Source organism: Diplotaxodon limnothrissa, linkage group LG4 (genome assembly GCF_057381915.1).
Source record: "Diplotaxodon limnothrissa isolate DT_005_m linkage group LG4, D_limnothrissa_male_GT1.1, whole genome shotgun sequence".
NCBI classification, from domain to species: Eukaryota; Metazoa; Chordata; class Actinopteri; order Cichliformes; family Cichlidae; genus Diplotaxodon; species Diplotaxodon limnothrissa.
In genome coordinates this window covers 2,160,564-2,178,192 of record NC_140599.1, presented here as the reverse complement: position 1 = coordinate 2,178,192, position 17,629 = coordinate 2,160,564, and the positions used below count along the sequence as shown (strand labels likewise).

At 46.0% G+C, this 17,629-nt stretch overlaps 1 protein-coding gene across 1 annotated transcript; it reads right to left on the bottom strand.

The window, feature by feature from the left end:
* Nucleotides 1–216: 216 nt before the first annotated feature.
* Nucleotides 217–15,943, bottom strand: ppl (periplakin). The gene is made up of 22 exons (XM_085351934.1): nucleotides 15,776–15,943; nucleotides 12,698–12,797; nucleotides 12,261–12,415; nucleotides 11,960–12,080; nucleotides 11,406–11,531; nucleotides 11,269–11,310; nucleotides 9,387–9,548; nucleotides 9,202–9,309; nucleotides 8,711–8,806; nucleotides 8,512–8,634; nucleotides 8,276–8,422; nucleotides 8,042–8,193; nucleotides 7,847–7,956; nucleotides 6,671–6,834; nucleotides 6,369–6,547; nucleotides 6,122–6,260; nucleotides 5,749–5,942; nucleotides 5,348–5,498; nucleotides 5,183–5,266; nucleotides 4,975–5,091; nucleotides 2,977–3,069; nucleotides 217–2,901 (listed from the first exon to the last, which is right to left on the bottom strand). Exons 1-22 carry the CDS (start codon nucleotides 15,823–15,825, stop codon nucleotides 229–231), a joined length of 5,286 nt encoding a protein of 1,761 aa, XP_085208060.1. The 5' UTR covers nucleotides 15,826–15,943; the 3' UTR covers nucleotides 217–228.
* Nucleotides 15,944–17,629: the final 1,686 nt, after the last annotated feature.

The following is a 17,629-nucleotide window of genomic DNA, read 5'->3' as shown; positions in this document are numbered from 1 at the left end:
CAGCATCAAAAATTTATGTGGCTGGCTGTGATGATGGTAATATGAGTCCATGTATTCATGCCAGATATGCATAAGAAAATTAATACATGGTGTAGTTGGGACTCGTAGGTAAAACACATAGTAACTGAGGGTCACCACAATATTAAAGTGAGAATATAAGTATATATTAAAAGCTAGGAAGACCAGTCAAAACAGATTTTTTTAGAATGAAAATCAAAAGCGTATCTTTTAAAGCCCCCTGTTCTTGCCCGATACCAATGCACCAAACTCCTGGATGGAGATTTCTTTATTTAAGTACTGCTGAAGCTGGCGATTTGTGATGTGTCCAAGGCGCAGTGCATCATCGATGGAAAACTTTTTTCCTGACTTTCTGTCATGAAGCACAGAGGATTCTCCCTGCGGCCCTTTGACTGAGATCTCTTCCCAGTCACACTCCTGGCTCTGCAGGTTGACAAACATCTTCCAGTCGATCAGCCCTAGTTTGTAGGCTTCCTCTGGTCGCATCTCCTTGCCTGTATCTGGGTCGATGACGACAATAGACCTGCGGAGATGGCTTTCCCTCTGTTCCCTCTTCATCCTCACAGCTGCCAGGTTCTTTTTAAGCTTCTCTATCTCCTCATCCTTCTGGTTTGTTACAGCCCTCAGCTCTGCCAATTCCTTCTGTAATGAATCAAGCCTCAACTCCAAGTTCTTTGAATCCTCTCTTGGCGCAGACTCTGTAATTAGCCGAGTCTCTTTGCTTGTGATCTCAATCTCTGACCGAAGCTTGCGAATCTCATTTTGCAGCCTTTGGTTTTCCTGCTGCAATCGGCTACTTTCATCACGGATGTAGTCCAATTCTTTGGTAGACTTGGTGTTAGAAAACTCCATATCAGAGAGCCTGGAATTGAGGGTGGATAGTTCTTGGTCAAGTTCTCGCCTTCTCCTTTTCTCCTCTTCCAGAGTTCTCTCTAGGTTCTCAATCTCAATCTCTGCCTCTGGATCCCGTTCAACTTGGACTTTCTCAGTGCGGACAACCCTTTCCTTCACATCTACCTTTTCCAGGGTGATCTGCTGCTGAATAAGGACATTCAACTCTTTCTCAAGGAGGGTGCGTTTGTGACGCTCTTCATCAAGTTGTAGTTTGAGAATGGAGTGTTCCTTCTCCTGTTGAGGATCCTGCTGCAGAACCACCTTTTGTTTGACTGTCACCTTTTCACGATTTTCTTTGTCACGGATCTCTAGCTCATTAAGTCTAACCCGAAGCCGCTGGATCTCTAGTTCTGCATCACGCCTTGCCCTGCGCTCACGCTCCAGTTCTTCCAGCTGCATGTCCAGGTCAGTCTTCTGTCTCTGCAATTGGTAGAGCTCTGTTTTTAGGCTCTCCTTCTGTTTTTGCTCATTGTTGATGTTCTGTAAGAAGCTGTGACATTCTGACTTAAGGAGAGGATCCTCTTCCATCTTGACCACTTCTTGCTGAACAATCTTCTCACGAACCTGAGACAAATCCATCTTTCTTAGTCTAATTTTTTCTTCTTGTTCTGTCCGTTCTCTCTCAAGGTCCAGGCGTTTCTGCTGTTCATCAGCCAGCTTCCTCTTTAGCATTTCAATTTCTTCCTTAGTCTTTGGATCTTCTCTGTACTGCAGCACTTCATTGACAACCTCTTTGGTCTGCACTTGGGGTTTGGTATTCTTCCATCTTTCGATTTCATCTCGAAGCTGGCGGATTTCTAGCTCAGATTTCTCAGTCTGGTGGCTTTTATCTACAATTTCATTGCGAAGTCTCTCCAGCTCTCTTTCAGTTTGTGGATCTATCTTATATTTGATTACTTCTTTGATGATCTCTTTAACTTCCACTTGAGGCCCTCTGTTCTTGAGCATGGTCAGCTCATCCTGCAGAGATCTCAACTGGAGCTCTGCATCTTTATACCGCCTCTGTTGCTCTACAAGTTCAAGACGGAGATTGGCCACTTCATTCTCAGCCTTGGGATCGGGCCGGACAATCTCTCGTACTTTCTCTTGAATCACAACCTTAGACTTCTCCTCCTCCAGGCTTGCAATTTTCCTCTGGAGGTCAGTCTTTTCCCGCTGTGATGATCTTCTTTTGGCCTTCTCATCTTCGAACTGCCTCCTAAGGTTTTCTACCTCTCTCTCAAAGGCAGTATCCTTCTCAACTTTCAGCACTTCCTTGATGGAAATCTTTTCCTCAGCCATTGATTTCTCCTTCTCCAGTCTTCGAAGCTTTTCTTGAAGAAATTGCAACTCATCCTCCAGCTGCCTTCTGCTTTCTATTTCCTTCTCTTTCCTGTCAAGCAGCACCCTGTACTCACTTTCAAGTTGGGGGTCATTCTGGACTTTGATCACCTCCTCTTCAGTGATTACCTCCTGTTCCTTGTTCTTCTCCTCAGCCAGGAGTGTCACATGTTTTTGGATCTCAATGAGCTCGTTGTCTTTCATCAGCCTCTGCCTTTTTAGCTCTTCCAGCTCCTCCCGAAGCTTTCGGACCGCCTCCTCCTGACCACGGTCTCTTTCTATACGCAAGACCTCCTTCACTGTGTACTGCTGTGCCCCTTCTTTGACCTCTGTCTCAAGGCCACGCAGCTTCAACTTTAGTACCTCAAGGTCATTCTCCAGGACATGGGTAGTGCGGCGCTCCTCTGACAACTTCTGCTGGACTTTGTAGACTTCTTCATCCAGCTGGGGGTCTGGAACCTTTTTAATTAGCTCCTTCTTAACAATTGTATCCTGGGGCTTTTGTCCTTCAAGCATATAAATGTCAGTCTGAATGGTCTCTATTTCTTTTTCTAGTTGCTCCCGCCTATGGATCTCATCGTCTAGCTGTTTTCTTATTCTCCACGGCTCTTCACCAGGGGCATTGGCTTGGACCGACTTGACATTTGTAACTTGGATAGTCTCAGATTGCTATAGAAAGAAAATAATCATTATTATTACTGTAGTTTTTATGTTTATGTAGCAATGATATGTAAAATAGTTTACCTGGCTCAGAAGACTGTTGGCAAACTCCAGATTCTGCAGTCTTTGCTTATTTACAGCATTCACCTCAGTAAACTTTGCCTCAATAGCTGCTTCCTGCAAACGATAAAATAACATGTAATGAAAATCATATACAGTAACTTCTGTAGGGGTTTTTGGCTTATGCCCTTAAGCTGAGGATTGTGGTTGTTAATTTGCACGAGTCTGTTTGTGTCAAGAAGCATCTCTTTTCCTGTAGATACCTTTTGCCCATAGACAGTATAAATATTGATGTTGCTTCTGGCCGGTGTCAAAGTGCCTCAACAATTTATATTTGTGCGTAAATATTGGCCACACCGCATTTCAGAATGGATGATTATCTGTACAGCTTGTGATTGACATGTCAATGAGGAAATGGATTCTCAGTCAGACATGACCCTCCTTATCACATCTGTCTTTTTTTTTTTTTTTTTTTTTTCCTTTAAACCAAGATGGCAATAGTGAAAAAATTCATCTTGAGGAAACCAATGGATGTCACAGCAGCAATGGCAATACTGTCTACACGGAGAGAAATGTTCCTCAAAGGGGTTGCAAATGTGTACAATAATTTTGTGAACCTTTTGAGGACTCGCATGAGTGTGCTACGTTTGACCAAACATCGAACAATTTTACAAATGCGTACATACAAACAAATACATTCAGATCATTTACGCACAGCGTCTTGAATCAGATGATTTTACTTTTCGATAACCTTGCTATGCGTACACAGATCACATCGCATGCCAACTTGGGGTTTTGAGACAAGTTGAACGCTGCCAGATCCACAAATGGAAAACGCATTCAAGTCCCAGTGTAAAACATCTTGGCTCCCACTGTAAATACACCCCCCCCCCGCCCTAAATAACCTTTACCAGAAAACATTACTAATTACAGACACTACAGAGTAGCCTATAAAGATAAGGGTGCTCCCACAGTCCAAAAACATGCAGTTAGTGGGGTTTGGTTAATTGGTAATTCTAAATTGCCCGTAGGTGTGAATGTGAGTGCGAATGGTTGTCTGTCTCTGTGTGTTAGCCCTGTGATAGACCGGCGACCTGTCCAGGGTCTACCCTGCCTCTCGCCCTATGGTAGCTGGGACAGGCTCCAACCTCCCACGACCCTAACAGAGGAGAATAGATGGATGGATATAATCCAGGTAAGTGGAACACTTTGATGTTAATCGTACCCATCTTACCGTTCTCTAATCCTGAACATTTCGGATTGTGCAGGCTACTGTGTAGTGTTTGTTATTGGTAAATCTGTGTTTTCTAGTATTTAATAACACAATGCCAGCAGATCAGCTGATCTTAATGCAGGCCTACAGCTCAGCTCATGCTGTAGGCTGGGATTCAATTCAAATTTATTACAGGGCACATTATTTAAGCTGCTTTAGCATCGTCACAGGTGCTGCACAACTGCAAGTCTATCACCAGCTCCTTGTTTTGTGATGCCATCCATCCATTCGCTTCCACTTATCCTTTTCAGGGTCGTGGGGGCTGCTGGAGCCTATCCCAGCTGTCATTGGGCGAGAGGCGGGGTACACCCTGGACAGGTCGCCAGTCTGTCGCAGGGCTAACACATAGAGGCAGACAACCATTCAGTCCCGCATTCACACCGATGGACAATTTGGATTAATCAGTTAACCTATCCCCACTAACTGTTGTTTTGACCATGTTTGTGTCCGAACTCAGCTTGTCTAAACAACCCGATAACTGCGTCATCAGGGTAATCTCAGCGCTTGTTTGAGAGTACCAGAGAAAACTGTAGTTTGAAATGCATCCAATAAAAGACTGGAACATTTCTGAGGTCACGATTCTTTCAGGATATATCAGGTTCTCTTGCTTTTGGTTATTCATTGTTTTAATTTGTATCCCAGCTGAAAATGAGCTCTGAGCTAGAAGACTTGTGTTGGTCATAGCAGTTAGCAACACAAGTTTAAACTGTGCTGTGTATTTTCACTTCACCGTGCATGCTGTGCCTTACCTCTGCCTTGACTGTTGCTGCAGGTGATTCCAATCTGCTCCTCTTGTATGTCTGAGGTACAAGTCCATCCTCAAGATCAAGGATAGATTTGAACTTCTCAGCTTCAGTCTCATAGTCCTGAAGAGTGAATCAGTAAACCAACATCAAACCTTTAACTTTTCTAAAAGATCATATGATAAAGAAAAAAAATCAATGGAGAAAAACTGACTTTGACAGCTTGCTGGTACAGCTGGGCATTTTTGGAGACATTGTTTAAATCAGACTCCTTTCTCGCTATATCAGATAACAGGTTCTGTAGAAAAGAGCAGAGTTAAGTGCCACTAACATTCATGTGTAACGAGAAATATGCAGAGTTATTGCTCAGCATTCATACCCTCTGATTTCTCAGCTTCGTTTCCACTTGTTTTGGGTCATCAGTGTCACGGGGCTCGTAATTTGGAACACGAGAGAGCCAGCTGTTCAAATTGTCATAATCATTGCGGTAGTTTTTGTACGCCATCTTGGCTCTCTGCAAGCTTTGAGCCCTGCACAAACAAACCAAAACATATCATCAGAGATTGTCTTTACATATGAAATGACCGTCTGTGCTTCAGAGACCCTGATGGTCACAAGCCAGAGCGTCGGTCAGGTAATACAGTTGTTCTGTAGTGCTTCTTCACGCTATCTCCATGCACCTTGGGCAGGTGATGTTGTGCTAGACATTTCTGGCTGTCGATGACGTCCTGCGCTGTATTTGCTTTACATATTACTGACGTGCTTTCCTGCCCAACTTACCTCGAGTCAGTCTGCTGGTTGAGGTTGTTGTATCTCTTGTTGAGTTTCTGGACATCAGCTTCCTGCCTCTCGATGTCAGGGCAGTGCTCTTGGAACTTGTTGGCCATGTTCTCACAGCTGCTCTTGGCCAGACGCAGGTTCTGCTCTGTGTCAGAGACCAGTGTCCTCTGTGACCGCAGGTCCGCTCCGATATCCTGCCAGGGCAGCAAAAGACAAACTGCTTGAGACAACCTACAGTAAACAGACACGTCACCTGTCTGTGAACGTGTGGCAGTTTGGACATGAAGGAACATAAACTGAAACAGTAACAACAATTTTCAGTTCAGTTCATATAAAAGTGAATAAATTCTGTTCTGATATAAGACCATCTTACTGCAAGTTCCCGCTGGGTTTTCTCCATTGAAGAGACGTCAGCAGGAGCAACCTCCTCCCTGGCCAGCTTGTTCTCGTAGGTGGAGAGTAAGGTTTTTCCATTTTGCAGAGATGACTCCAGCTGGTTGGAATTCTTCAGCCTAAAGCAAAGTTCAAAAATGCCTGTCACTGAGCACACTGAAAACAGAAAAAGCAGAGGCATGCTGCTGCACTGATGGCACTTTGAAAGCAATAACCAGGTCACATACTTCTCCTGAGAGCACTGAAGAAGCTGCTCCACCTTGGTGTACTTCTTGTTGGCCTCATCCACCTTGCTGTGAAGTTGAGATGTGCTGGCACAATTTGGGTTTGAGACCAAGAAGCTCTGTGCTTCCTGCACTTTAGAAGACTTCTCTGGTTCAATCCTTCTGACAGCAGCAGCAATGTCCTGGAGAGAAACGTGTACTGGTGAGTTGCACAGTGCAAAAACACACTCTTTGCTTGGTGGGCTAAACCGAGCAGAGAGAAGCAGCTTTAATATCAAACCAAAGAACAAAGCCGACGTTCTTACTTTCATGTCCTGCAGGCGGTCAGTACTGTCCTGCAGTGTCCTGTTCTGTTCCAGCGGAGGGCGCACTCGAGCATAGATGGATTTCTCCTGTTTGTCCAGGTCACTGACAACCTTATCCAGACCAGCCATCAGCTGGCGGCACTGCTGTTCCTGTTTGTCTGAGGCTACATGCAGCAGTGTGAGAGGGCAGGAAACATATTCATCACACGCACACTTGATCTGAAATCTTCCAGCCAGCAGCACGTTTAGATTTATAGTAGCTTCTTTTCATGCTTCATGGTTATGAAACTCAAAATTTCAACTTAATGAGCAACTTGAAGTTTTGAGTTACTTCTGAGTAACTCAAGAACCCAAAGTTTCGACTAACAGATGGAAAAGAAGTGGCAGAAACAACAGTTTATATCACTGTGTCATGAAGGCAACATGTCTATTCTGTGTGTGTCCTTTTTGTATGTAGCCTGCTCAGATTTACTGTGTGTGAGAAAAACAAATGTGTCATAGAAGAAACAAGGCGAACACAAAAGCAGACGGTAAACCACATCTGGATTGCCCCACTCTGTCCTGGTGTTCTGAGCAAGAAATCATCCAAATTTGCAGAGAACTGGACTGAAACATCAGTCAGCTCTAGTGCAGTGATTAAATTATTATTGTATGTAGAGAGGAGAGAGAACAGCTTGAGGAAGCCTGGAGAAGTGTTCCTGAAGATGCTTGGATAGAAAGCTGAGAGTTCAGGCTGTGCTCAGCGGTGCTCACACCAAATATTTCTACAAACTGTCTGTTTGCACGTTCCTCATGATCCTATGTCCTAATTATGAAGAAACAAAGGCTCAACGTCATCTTATTATTTGAGAAAAACTCAACATATTTTTGGTGAAGGTTTCACTAACATAGTTGCTTGAATAGATGAGAAAAACAGAGCATGTTGCGGTTATGCGAGTTTCCTAGTGTGAGGATTATTGTGACAAACAGAGCAACGTCATTAACTCTAAGAACCAGGGCAGCCTTTCACCTGGAGGGAAGGCAGAGCAGTTGCATATATTTGAGTGTACTGGCAGCAAACAGTGTGAGTCAGAGGCACCAGCACACTGGAAGGTTATACTAGAAATCAGCTGGTCTGTCATAACCAACTAACTTGGCTAATTGTGGTGCTAATATATTATTGTGCGTCATGCGTACCTGTAGCGGTTGCAGTTCCGCTCGTCTTCTTCAGCTCGTCCAAGCGTTTCTGCAGACTTCCCTTGGTGGCTGCCATCTTCTGTTTGATAGCTTTCTGCTGTCCGGTCAGGCTGCAGCACACACACGACATACTGTTACAGCTGTAGATGCCCTCATCGGCCGAAGGAGTTTAGAAAGCCCTTTGTACACACTCACTTGTCGGCGATGGCCACAGCCTCCGGGTCGGTGGGGGGGAACATGAAGCAGATGCCCGGGGCAGTGATCTTGTGTCCGGCCGCATCCTTCACGTCCCATTTGGAACCATTTTGCCGCAGGAGAGTGTACCTCTCCCCCCGCACGATCTGACCCTACACGGGGAAACAGTTAGAACGCGTCACTGGATCACGCCGCTATCGTCTCAGTATTACGTGTGAAGGACACAGTACGTACGTCATCGGTGTCAAATTCGCACAGAGCCTCGACAGGGATCAGCTTCTGGGGTGTTTCCCTGCGGTACTTCAGAGGCAACACCTGAAGGCTGCGCTTCTGAAGAGCCTTAACCCGCTCGTCAAAGTTCTCGATGGCCTTGGCTTCATCCTGCACACAAGAAACGCACAAGCGTGTCGTCACCGTACGCAGTCAGTGATGCTATCAGCTACGGTCTATGTGCAGATAAAAGAACTCACGTCCAGCTCCCTGATCAGGCCCTCCATCTGATACATGTCTTTGAACTCGGGGTTGTACTTCTGGCTGATCTCCGTGTCCAGACGCTTCAGCAGGTCCTGAGTGTCGCGCGCCTCCTTGTGGAACTGCATGCAGACACACACGTACAGATGAGCTTCACTCTTTAAATGCGTCTCTGTGCATGTCACCTGTCACACTGACCTTGTGGTACTCATCCATGTGTTTGAGGTGGTTCTCCTCACAGATGAGCAGGTTCAGGTGTTCCTTCCAGTCAGCGTGGACTGCTTCCATATGAGCCTGACAACAACGTGGTTTATGCGTAACATTATAGAGATGTGCGGCAACAGAGTTAATAATGAGACAATAAGAAGCACCAGTATGGCTTCTTCCCCCCTTTTTACATCCATCTGAAGGATGAACGTCTTACGTTGCCCATAACAGACTGTGAGATAACAAGTGGAAGCAGCTCATTTGTTGCCTGAGCTGCTCGTATGCCAACTGGGTCCAACCCACAAACAGTGTTTTTAGACAAAACGAGAAGCGCATCATCCGTCTGCTGTGTGAGGACTGAAAAGCGCCTTGAAGCCCCGCTGTCTTTAAAACATGACCCTGCTCTACCGCAGACTCCCGTGGACCCAGGGCCCAGGCAGAAACGCACTATGAAAGAGTCAAAGTGTGCGGATGGTGGGTACCTCCATAACATTCTTCCCTGGATGGTTGGAGGCAATCAGCTTTTCTCCATCATCGTTCAGCTTGGTGATGGTGCCCTCCTTGGACTCCAGACATTTACTGATGAAATTCTGTTGGTTGAGACAAATTTGCTGAGCGAGCTGAGCTTGTTTCACTCGCCGTGCACGTGTGTGAATTCCACAGCTACCTCGTACTGCCTCTGCCGGGCAGGGTAGTCCAGGTTGTTGTCACTCCAGTCGTATTTGATCCTCTCCTCTGCCTGCTGGTCCATCCAGTACAGCTCGTTGGTGCAGCGCTGCATGTAGTCTCGCAGGCTCATCAGGTTGCGCTGTCGAGCGCTGGAGTTAGCCTAGCCGAGGGAACAGGAAGCTTAGTCACCAACAGCTTTATTTGAGGTTTTTACAAGCGCCTGGACGAGTCAAGGAAAGTTTTGTTTGCGTTTGAATTCAAACGATATGATTCTGTGTTTTAATATAATTAGCATGAATCTGATGAGCTTGATTTTGTAAGTGGCCTTTCCAGCCTGTATGAATGATAACAACTTGTGCTACAGTCAGAGTTTACTTGTTATTAATCTTTTCAAAAACTAGGTGCTGAAAAGATTTCATGTAGTAAAATCAAGTTCTTGAGTTTTTAACAAATTCATGTTTTTGCTAAAGATAAAACACTTCAGTGGAGAACCGGCTGGTGTGTCAGCAGCACTACTGTCAGCTAGGGCTGGGTTTTGATTATCGATTTATCGAGTAAAATCGATTCTGGTCTGGATAACGTGATATCGAGTCATTAAAATCCTGAATCGATTTTTTAATATAAATTTATTTTGCCCAAAATGCCAGAATCTCAGGTTAAACCTCACCAAATTTCAACAACCACCAACAAAACAGTAAATGAGAGCAGGAACACGGCTTCTGCACAAAGACGTAAACACAAAACGGCGACGCATCAGAATCAGTGAGATGTGACTTTCTCACCCGACGGCACGCACAGGGACACGCCGTCGGGGCTGAAAGCCGACAGCTCGCTGACTCTGAAGCATCGGCGTTTTGTGTTTACGTCGTTTTTGCGCTGATTCTGAAGCTGTTAGTTTATCTCTCTCCAAACAATATTGACCGAAGATCCAAACTACGCTTCACATAAACGTCGTCATGAGGGCGATCGTGGCTCAAGAGTTGGGAGTTCGCCTTGTAATCGGAAGGTTGCCGGTTCGAGCCCCGGCTCGGACAGTCTTGGTCGTTGTGTCCTTGGGCAAGACACTTCACCCGTTGCCTACTGGTGGTGGTCAGAGGGCCCGGTGGCGCCAGTGTCCGGCAGCCTCGCCTCTGTCAGTGCCCCAGGGTGGCTGTGGCTACAATGTAGCTGCCATCACCAGTTTGTGAATGTGTGTGAATGGGTGGATGACTGGATATGTAAAGCGCTTTGGGGTCCTTAGGGACTAGTAAAGCGCTATACAAATACAGGCCATTTACCATTTATTTACCAATTCACTCTGACCTTTGCTGTTTTGCTGGTGTTGGCAGCTGCTTTTTGTTGTTGTTGTTTTTTCTTACTTCCGACAAGAAAGCCTCATTTCTGCTGTTCAATACTGAACAAATTTAAACTTTTTAAAATTATGCAAAACTGCAAAATGCTTTGCGATGTCTCCAATCAAACCTCTGTTACTTTGCTCTGCTTCGCTTTGTTTTTGACTGCACAATATTTTTAAGGTCATCTGCTATAAAAACACAGACCAGGAAAAATGCCTTCATGTTGTTCTGCGTTTCATCCTCAGTTACTTTGACACAAAGGCCTCTGCTGTGATGCTCACACCTCTGATAAAGTCTCACAAGTGTCAGGTTTCTTTTTATAGATATAAAAATATAGATATGTACTGATAAGTGATCAGAATTATAATATTTCTGACTGCCTGAGGCAAAATCTTCCCGAATCGAATCGATTCTAGAAATCAGTGACGATACCCAGCCCTACTGTCAGCCGGCTGGATGCTGTGTGCATACACCGCACTCACCATGGATCACAGTGAAACTACACACAAGCGCACATATATCATACACACAGAAACGAACACTTACCAGCAGTTTGTTGTACTTTGACTGAAGGCTGCTGACGTATTCCTGCAGAACAAAGCAGAGCAGACACACAGAGGGTCAGCGAGGAACCGACGCAGGACGTCCAACTGTGCAAACCTTTGATTCTGACATCATGTCACCTTGTCTCCACTGGCAGAGATTTGAGGAGCCAGAGCCTCCACCTCACTGTGGAAGATGTTGTGTTCCTCCACCTCGTTCTCCACAGAGGGCAGGTCCTGGCCAAAGCCCTTGTTTTGCAGGTTGTCCTGAGCAGAGACACATGGTGTGCATCATGAATGAATTCCACTTTTCTGAAATGAAACGTCTAAAAAGCGACCTATGTCTAACACCCTCTGCAGACATGTGATGTGAAATTTCTGCCATGCAGACATGGAATACTTTTATTGTGTTCACCTGTGCACTGTACAAACAAATACCTGACTCCATTGTTTAAGCAGGACTCCTGCTAACCCACAGTGACAGTGATCTGCAGCGTGCGAGCCACCTGCTGCATGTAAGCACCATGTGCACACACAGCTAAGGCGTGCTTGTGTTCCCTCAGTAACTGAAAGTTTCTCAGTTGTTGCACTGACATAAAGACCTAACGAGGCGTTCCTCTGTAACACCGTGCTGGACCTAGCAGCGAGTGCTGCACACTGTGGCTTGAATTCATGTTTGCTGGGTTTTTGTTTACCAGCTTTTCATCCATCATGTTGCCCCAGTTGATGCTGGGCTTGCCCTCAGTGCGGACCAGGTGGTAGATGTGGCCGTGCTCCTCTTTCAGCTTCGTCACTCTGTCACGCAGTTGCTTCATGCTGAATACACACAGAAACGCGAACACAACATTTTAGGTAACAGAGCCAGCAGGTAACAGTAACCAGGTCTTCCTCAGGTCTTCGTGAATATTCATGACTTAACATTAAGCTTTTGTGTGCATCATGCACTAGCAGGCACAACTAAGGTGGTTTGCGTAGCGTGAAATAGCGTTCACTCACTCCTGTGCGATCATCTCAGCCTGCGGATGCTGAAGGCGTCTGGCGTTGACGACGTCTTCATCCAGGCCACTCAGCAGCTCCAGAGAATTGAGGAGTCTCTTGTTGGTGTCTTCTTGATACAGGGGCTGCTTCCCCTCATTGATCTTGCTCACATCCTGTGAGGAAAGAGTCAGTCATGTGGAGTTAGCCAAACACTGCCAGCCTTTCAGCTGAATAGACAGAAGCTGAAAGTGTATCATGACAGTGCTGTGGCTCTGAGCTCAGATGGGCACTAACGTGTGGCTGCGGTGGTTTTTATATGACGGCTAACATGCTCCATGTTGAAATAAGCTGTGGTCTATTTCTCAAAGAGGCTGATACATATGTAATTATAGCCGACAGCACACATGAAGCTGATTGGACTGACTGGAGACATGAGCGTTGCTGCAGCACTCTACCTTGTTGAGGTTCTGCTCCACATCGTAGATATTCTTCTCCACTTTGTCAGCATTCTTCTGCAGCTTCTCGATCAGTGTGGCGAGTTCTGTGCTGGGAGCACTGAGAGACGACACACAGAGACATCCTTAATGACGTCACACACAGGCTTTTCTGGATCCCTGTGAAGCAACTCTGTAACACTCGATGGAACATATATCATAATTGCAGAAGCTGAAAATAGCGGCTTCGTAACAAGCTCAACCCCTTCGATTATGAGCCGCAGAACAGCAGCTCGACGCTTTCAGAAATACAAAACACCAAGAACTGATCAGTCAGTGTTCAGCACTGCAAGCCCCATCACTAAAGTACTACTCCAGGGTTAGTACTTTAACGAGGCATCAGAGAAGTGCAGAGCACGTGGTTTAAAACTAAACCAGCAGATCTGACAAACTGGGAACCCATCACGAGTAGCAAAGAGTGCCAAGGCATGTAAAGAGTTCAAATGTAGTCAGTGTCAGAGTTCTGAATGGGGCAACAAATGCAGGATAAATGTACTGGACTTCTTTGCTGTGCACTGTTAGTTTCAACAGCGACACGTTTGTACAGAAACTGACATCGTGTTACTCGTACAGGTGATCCAGGACCCAGCTGACCTTCTCGATAGATTTAATTGTGGATTTAAGTGGAAAGCAGCGAGTACTCTGTACAGTACCTGTGCTGTTCATTACACAGAGTGATAACGAGTCATCATCTCACTGCATGTTTCCATCACACCTGGTGTCAGACAGCAATCAATGACCAGTGACAATTTGGGTGAAAATGAGCACAACTCACTACAGTACGGCGCAAACGTTAGCCACCACTGAACAACACAGGAAATCAGTCCTGTGGTCATCTCCCTGCACAGCTCCTCCATCTGAGGCATCCATCACTGTAGCACACAGTGCGATAGTTACACCTGTTTGTACATAGTCTACGGTGAAAACACCAAAATAAGAAAGTTTTACAGTTCAGAGTAAAACGTCAGTCGTATAAAGTTAATCTCTTCAATACTCTGGATGCTTATAATTGAGCCGTTTGTTCATATATTAGAGCCACTTCTCATACTTGTAACTTTGTAATAAGTTGTATTATTTAATTTAGTCCAGTCTGTTACTGCTGTTGTCTTGGAGCAACTATAGTCACATCGTTTCCTGAGGGATTAATAAAGTGTGTTGATTGATAACATCAGAGCTCATGAGTCTGACTGTGAATGCTGTGAATCTCCGATCTCAGTGGATAAGTTGCCATTAGGTAGCTGACATATTCCCTAAAATGGGGGAAACTAGCCCAGCGAGTTTTTGTTACACACACACACGCACACGTTACATAATGCTCGATGCAGTACTTTCAAACCTGAGCTGATTTTTACTTTAACACAAACAAGTCTGAACTGGTGCGCACTGTCGAGCTGTTCTGGGCAAGCTCATCCAAAACAACACCCAACAGACTGAGGGGGATTTCTGACTGTAGTGACAAACATGAAGAAGACGTCTCATCTACAACTTTACACACTCGTCTTCTAAACATCACAACACCAAATACGTGAGAACACAGGAACATGAACGCCTGTACTGTCTGTACTGTGCTCCTGCATGATTGGCACCACTTGTTGCATAAAACTTGTGTAAAAGTGGAGCGTTGTTTTCATTGTGAATCCAGAACAGATGTGAGCTCACCCTGCTGTGGTCACCAAAGAGTGCACAGTGTCAGATCACCAAACAAGAAGCAGTGCTGTGCTGATCTGCAATGCTCCAACAGTTTAAGCTGCTCTGCTTTGTTTTGTGTGTTTCTGGGTCCTGGGGAGGTCGCTGGCTTTAACACAGTGTTCTCACTGAGGCTGTGTTAGTTCTGAAAAGGATCTGGCGCTCAACAAACACAACTCACGTGTTTCCACAGGGAGCTGGTTAAATCAGAACCAGAACGCTCCAGCATTAGGTCACACAGGGTGTGGAAGCCTGCTGCTAACACTAAAGCATCGCTGCAAACCCCGAGCCCTTTCCTCTCTGTGTGTACACTGAGATGTGCTGAGCATGTTGTTAACCAACTGGAAGGTCGGTGGTCTGAGCCCCAGCTCCGCCGCCTCGCCTTTACAGTCGTCTCTGTTTGCTGGGCTTTGGCTTAAAACCTGGCTCATCCTTCACACACGCACACCTACACCTGAACAAGAAGAGCAGCATGAAGAGGGGTGGAGCTGCATTACTCAGATTCCATTGCAATCTGTTGGTGGTTATCACAGGGCACGAGTGACTATAATGAACGATATGCACTAAGACGGACGAATCACTGTGCTGGTGTAAACACATGCTTCACACGAACATGACGCCACAACACCAAAACAAAGACTCCTTTGCTGTTGGCGCAGGTGTGGCAGCAGGACAAACATCTCTCACCGATACCTGCTGCTTGGCTGTGCTGTTTCTAAGCCAGCGCTCTGTAATGATTTAACACGCTCACTTTCACCACGGCATGTACCCTGGACCACGCCAGTACAACAGCTGAAGTGACTGGCCCTGGTGCAGTGACATTATGGGCGAGGCTGCAAGGAATTCCTCTCACATTGTGTTTCTAAGGAGGGCAGCAGAAAACTTATCGAACCAGTTACCGCAAACTAACCAGGGCTTATCGGCCACACCCACTCTCCAGTTAATGCACAAACTATGTAGTCTAACGCCGAGTTTCGGCCCTGCCCGTCTGACTGTAGCTCATACAGACACCACCAGAACGTTTACATCCCGCGATCCATCAGGACACAATGATCCGAGCCTGTGTTAAAGCGCCTGGACGGACAGCTCCGCGTTCTTTCCATCTGCTGCTGGTTTAGCGCACAGCGCTGCGCTAAGACCGCTCTGTGTGCACAAACAAGTAATACGATACGCGCATATAAACTCCGAGCTTCAGCACAGCCGGGCTCACCCCGGTGTGATCATTTAACCATCCTTTTGTCTGAGATGTGGCGTGAGTCCGCTGATCGTGTAGAAATCACTACAAGTTAGGACAGATGAAGCTCGCGAGCCGCTCTGAAGGGCTCGAGCGCAGAGGAACAAGCTCCTACTTACGTCTGTTTCGGCTGCGTTATCGTGGTGGACTTGGTCTTCTTCTTCAGCATGATGAAGGTCACCTGTCAGCGGCTTTCCACAGAAACAGACCCAGCAGTACAGGTGAGTCTCGGCTGCGCGCGCTCGCTGCGTCGCTGTGTGTCAAAGTCAGATATGTCCACGCGCCCTTCTCACTATCAGAGCGTGCCGTCCCAGCTCAGAGTACCAGAGCCAATGAAGTCAGCGCTTCCAGCCTGACCTTCTACCTGTCAGCAGCCAGGGGTGGGAGGGTCCAAAGAGCGAGGCCCCGCCTTCATAGCCTTCCCCTCTCACACCCACGCAAACACGTTGTGTGTTCCACTGAAAAAGTGAATGAATTCTACAGTAAAACGAGGCGCGTCCGTTTCAAAGTTTCAGTTGGGAGTAATCAGCAGTTTGTGTGCTGCACCTGTAACACCAGCACGGCTGCCTCAGGTATGCAGCAGACCAGCTGCTGTATCAAAGCTTAGTGCCAGCTGCAGAATGGCCACTGCAGCATGGGCCTGTGTAAAAGCGGGGTGTCCTGGTCAGGTTTCTCATTTCTTTCTTTCATATAAACATCAGCAGCACACCTGCAGGCCTGGCACACCCACAAGTTATTTAAAGTGCTGGGAAATCTTAGCTTTGACTCATAGCAGCCACGCTTGGGTGTTAGGGGAGTGACCTCTGTTAGCAGCACAATGTTCCCTTTTATAAAGCAAAAACTATTTGGAAATACTTTGTGGAACATCAAAGTTGAAGGTGTTTCTTCATATTCTGCAGATCTCTGGCCAAGTGGCATGTGCAGGTTTGATCATTGGCCCCAGCTGCTACAGGTCGTTTCAGTGACCTTAGTATTGGGGTCACTGCGAATCAGAGCCAGTTTCAGACAGCTGGATCTCTGTTCACTGCCTTTTCCTGCAGAGTATGTATCTGAAAATACAACCTGTCCTGTGTGCATGACTGGCTCTGGGTGTGGCAGCTAGGACAGCTCTGGCTGAACCAGTCAGACTTGACACTGTGCTCTGTGTGATTGCTGTGTTGTTTTTGTGTGTGCGACAGTGACAGTGTGACTGCAGGAATTCAGATACAGAGTAAAGGCATTTCAACATCCACACTTTAGTTTTCGACTTTTTGATTCAGCTCACTTTATTTGTTAGTTTGTTTTCTGTTTGACATCCAGTTTTATAGAAAAAAGTGCACCTTTCCCTTTTCCTGAATACAACCTCCAGTGAGTTGTTGGAGGTTTGTAGGTGTTTATTTATGGACAGCTGTCTGCAGTCAGCTTGACGTCTGGACTGCTGCCAAACCCTGACTTTTTTCAGTCGGTTTGCTGTTGAGCTCAGGATCGTCGTCCTGTTGGTGACCTAGGTTGGTCCGAGCTTTGGCTGTGGGACAGAATACTTTGTTATACAGAGGAGTTCATGGTCCACTCAGTTACTGCTTTCCCAGGTCCTGTGGCTGCACCTCCTCCATCATGGTGACAGGTGGTGTTAGGTAATAATAATAATACATTTTATTTGAGGGTGCCTTTCAAAAACCCCAAGGTCACCTTACAAAGAGAAAAAGACATCAATAAATCAGTAGATTAAAATAGATTCTAATACATTAAAATACAAAAAACAACAAATTAAAAAGAAAAAAACAAATAAACAAGATTTGACAGCGAGTACGATCTGTATTAAAGCGAGTAAGCCAGTTTAAACAAGTAGGTTTTGAGCTGTGACTTAAATAAGGGAATCTATATTTCTTAAGACTGAAGGAAGCGAGCTCCAGCCGAGGAGCAGAGCGAGTGAGAGCTCGGCGCCCCACAGTGACGAGACGAGCAGAAGGAACAACAAGATGAGTGAAAGACTT

Bases quoted from the DNA above. Each gene is read 5' to 3' on its own strand.
- ppl (XM_085351934.1), bottom strand. From the start codon at position 15,825: ATGCTGAAGAAGAAGACCAAGTCCACCACGATAACGCAGCCGAAACAG. The intron at 11,532-11,959 runs GTAAACAAAAAC...GTCTCTGCTCAG, and splicing joins ACATGATGGATGAAAAGCTG to GACAACCTGCAAAACAAGGG. The intron at 8,423-8,511 runs GTGAGTTCTTTT...TCTTGTGTGCAG, and splicing joins GCCTGATCAGGGAGCTGGAC to GATGAAGCCAAGGCCATCGA.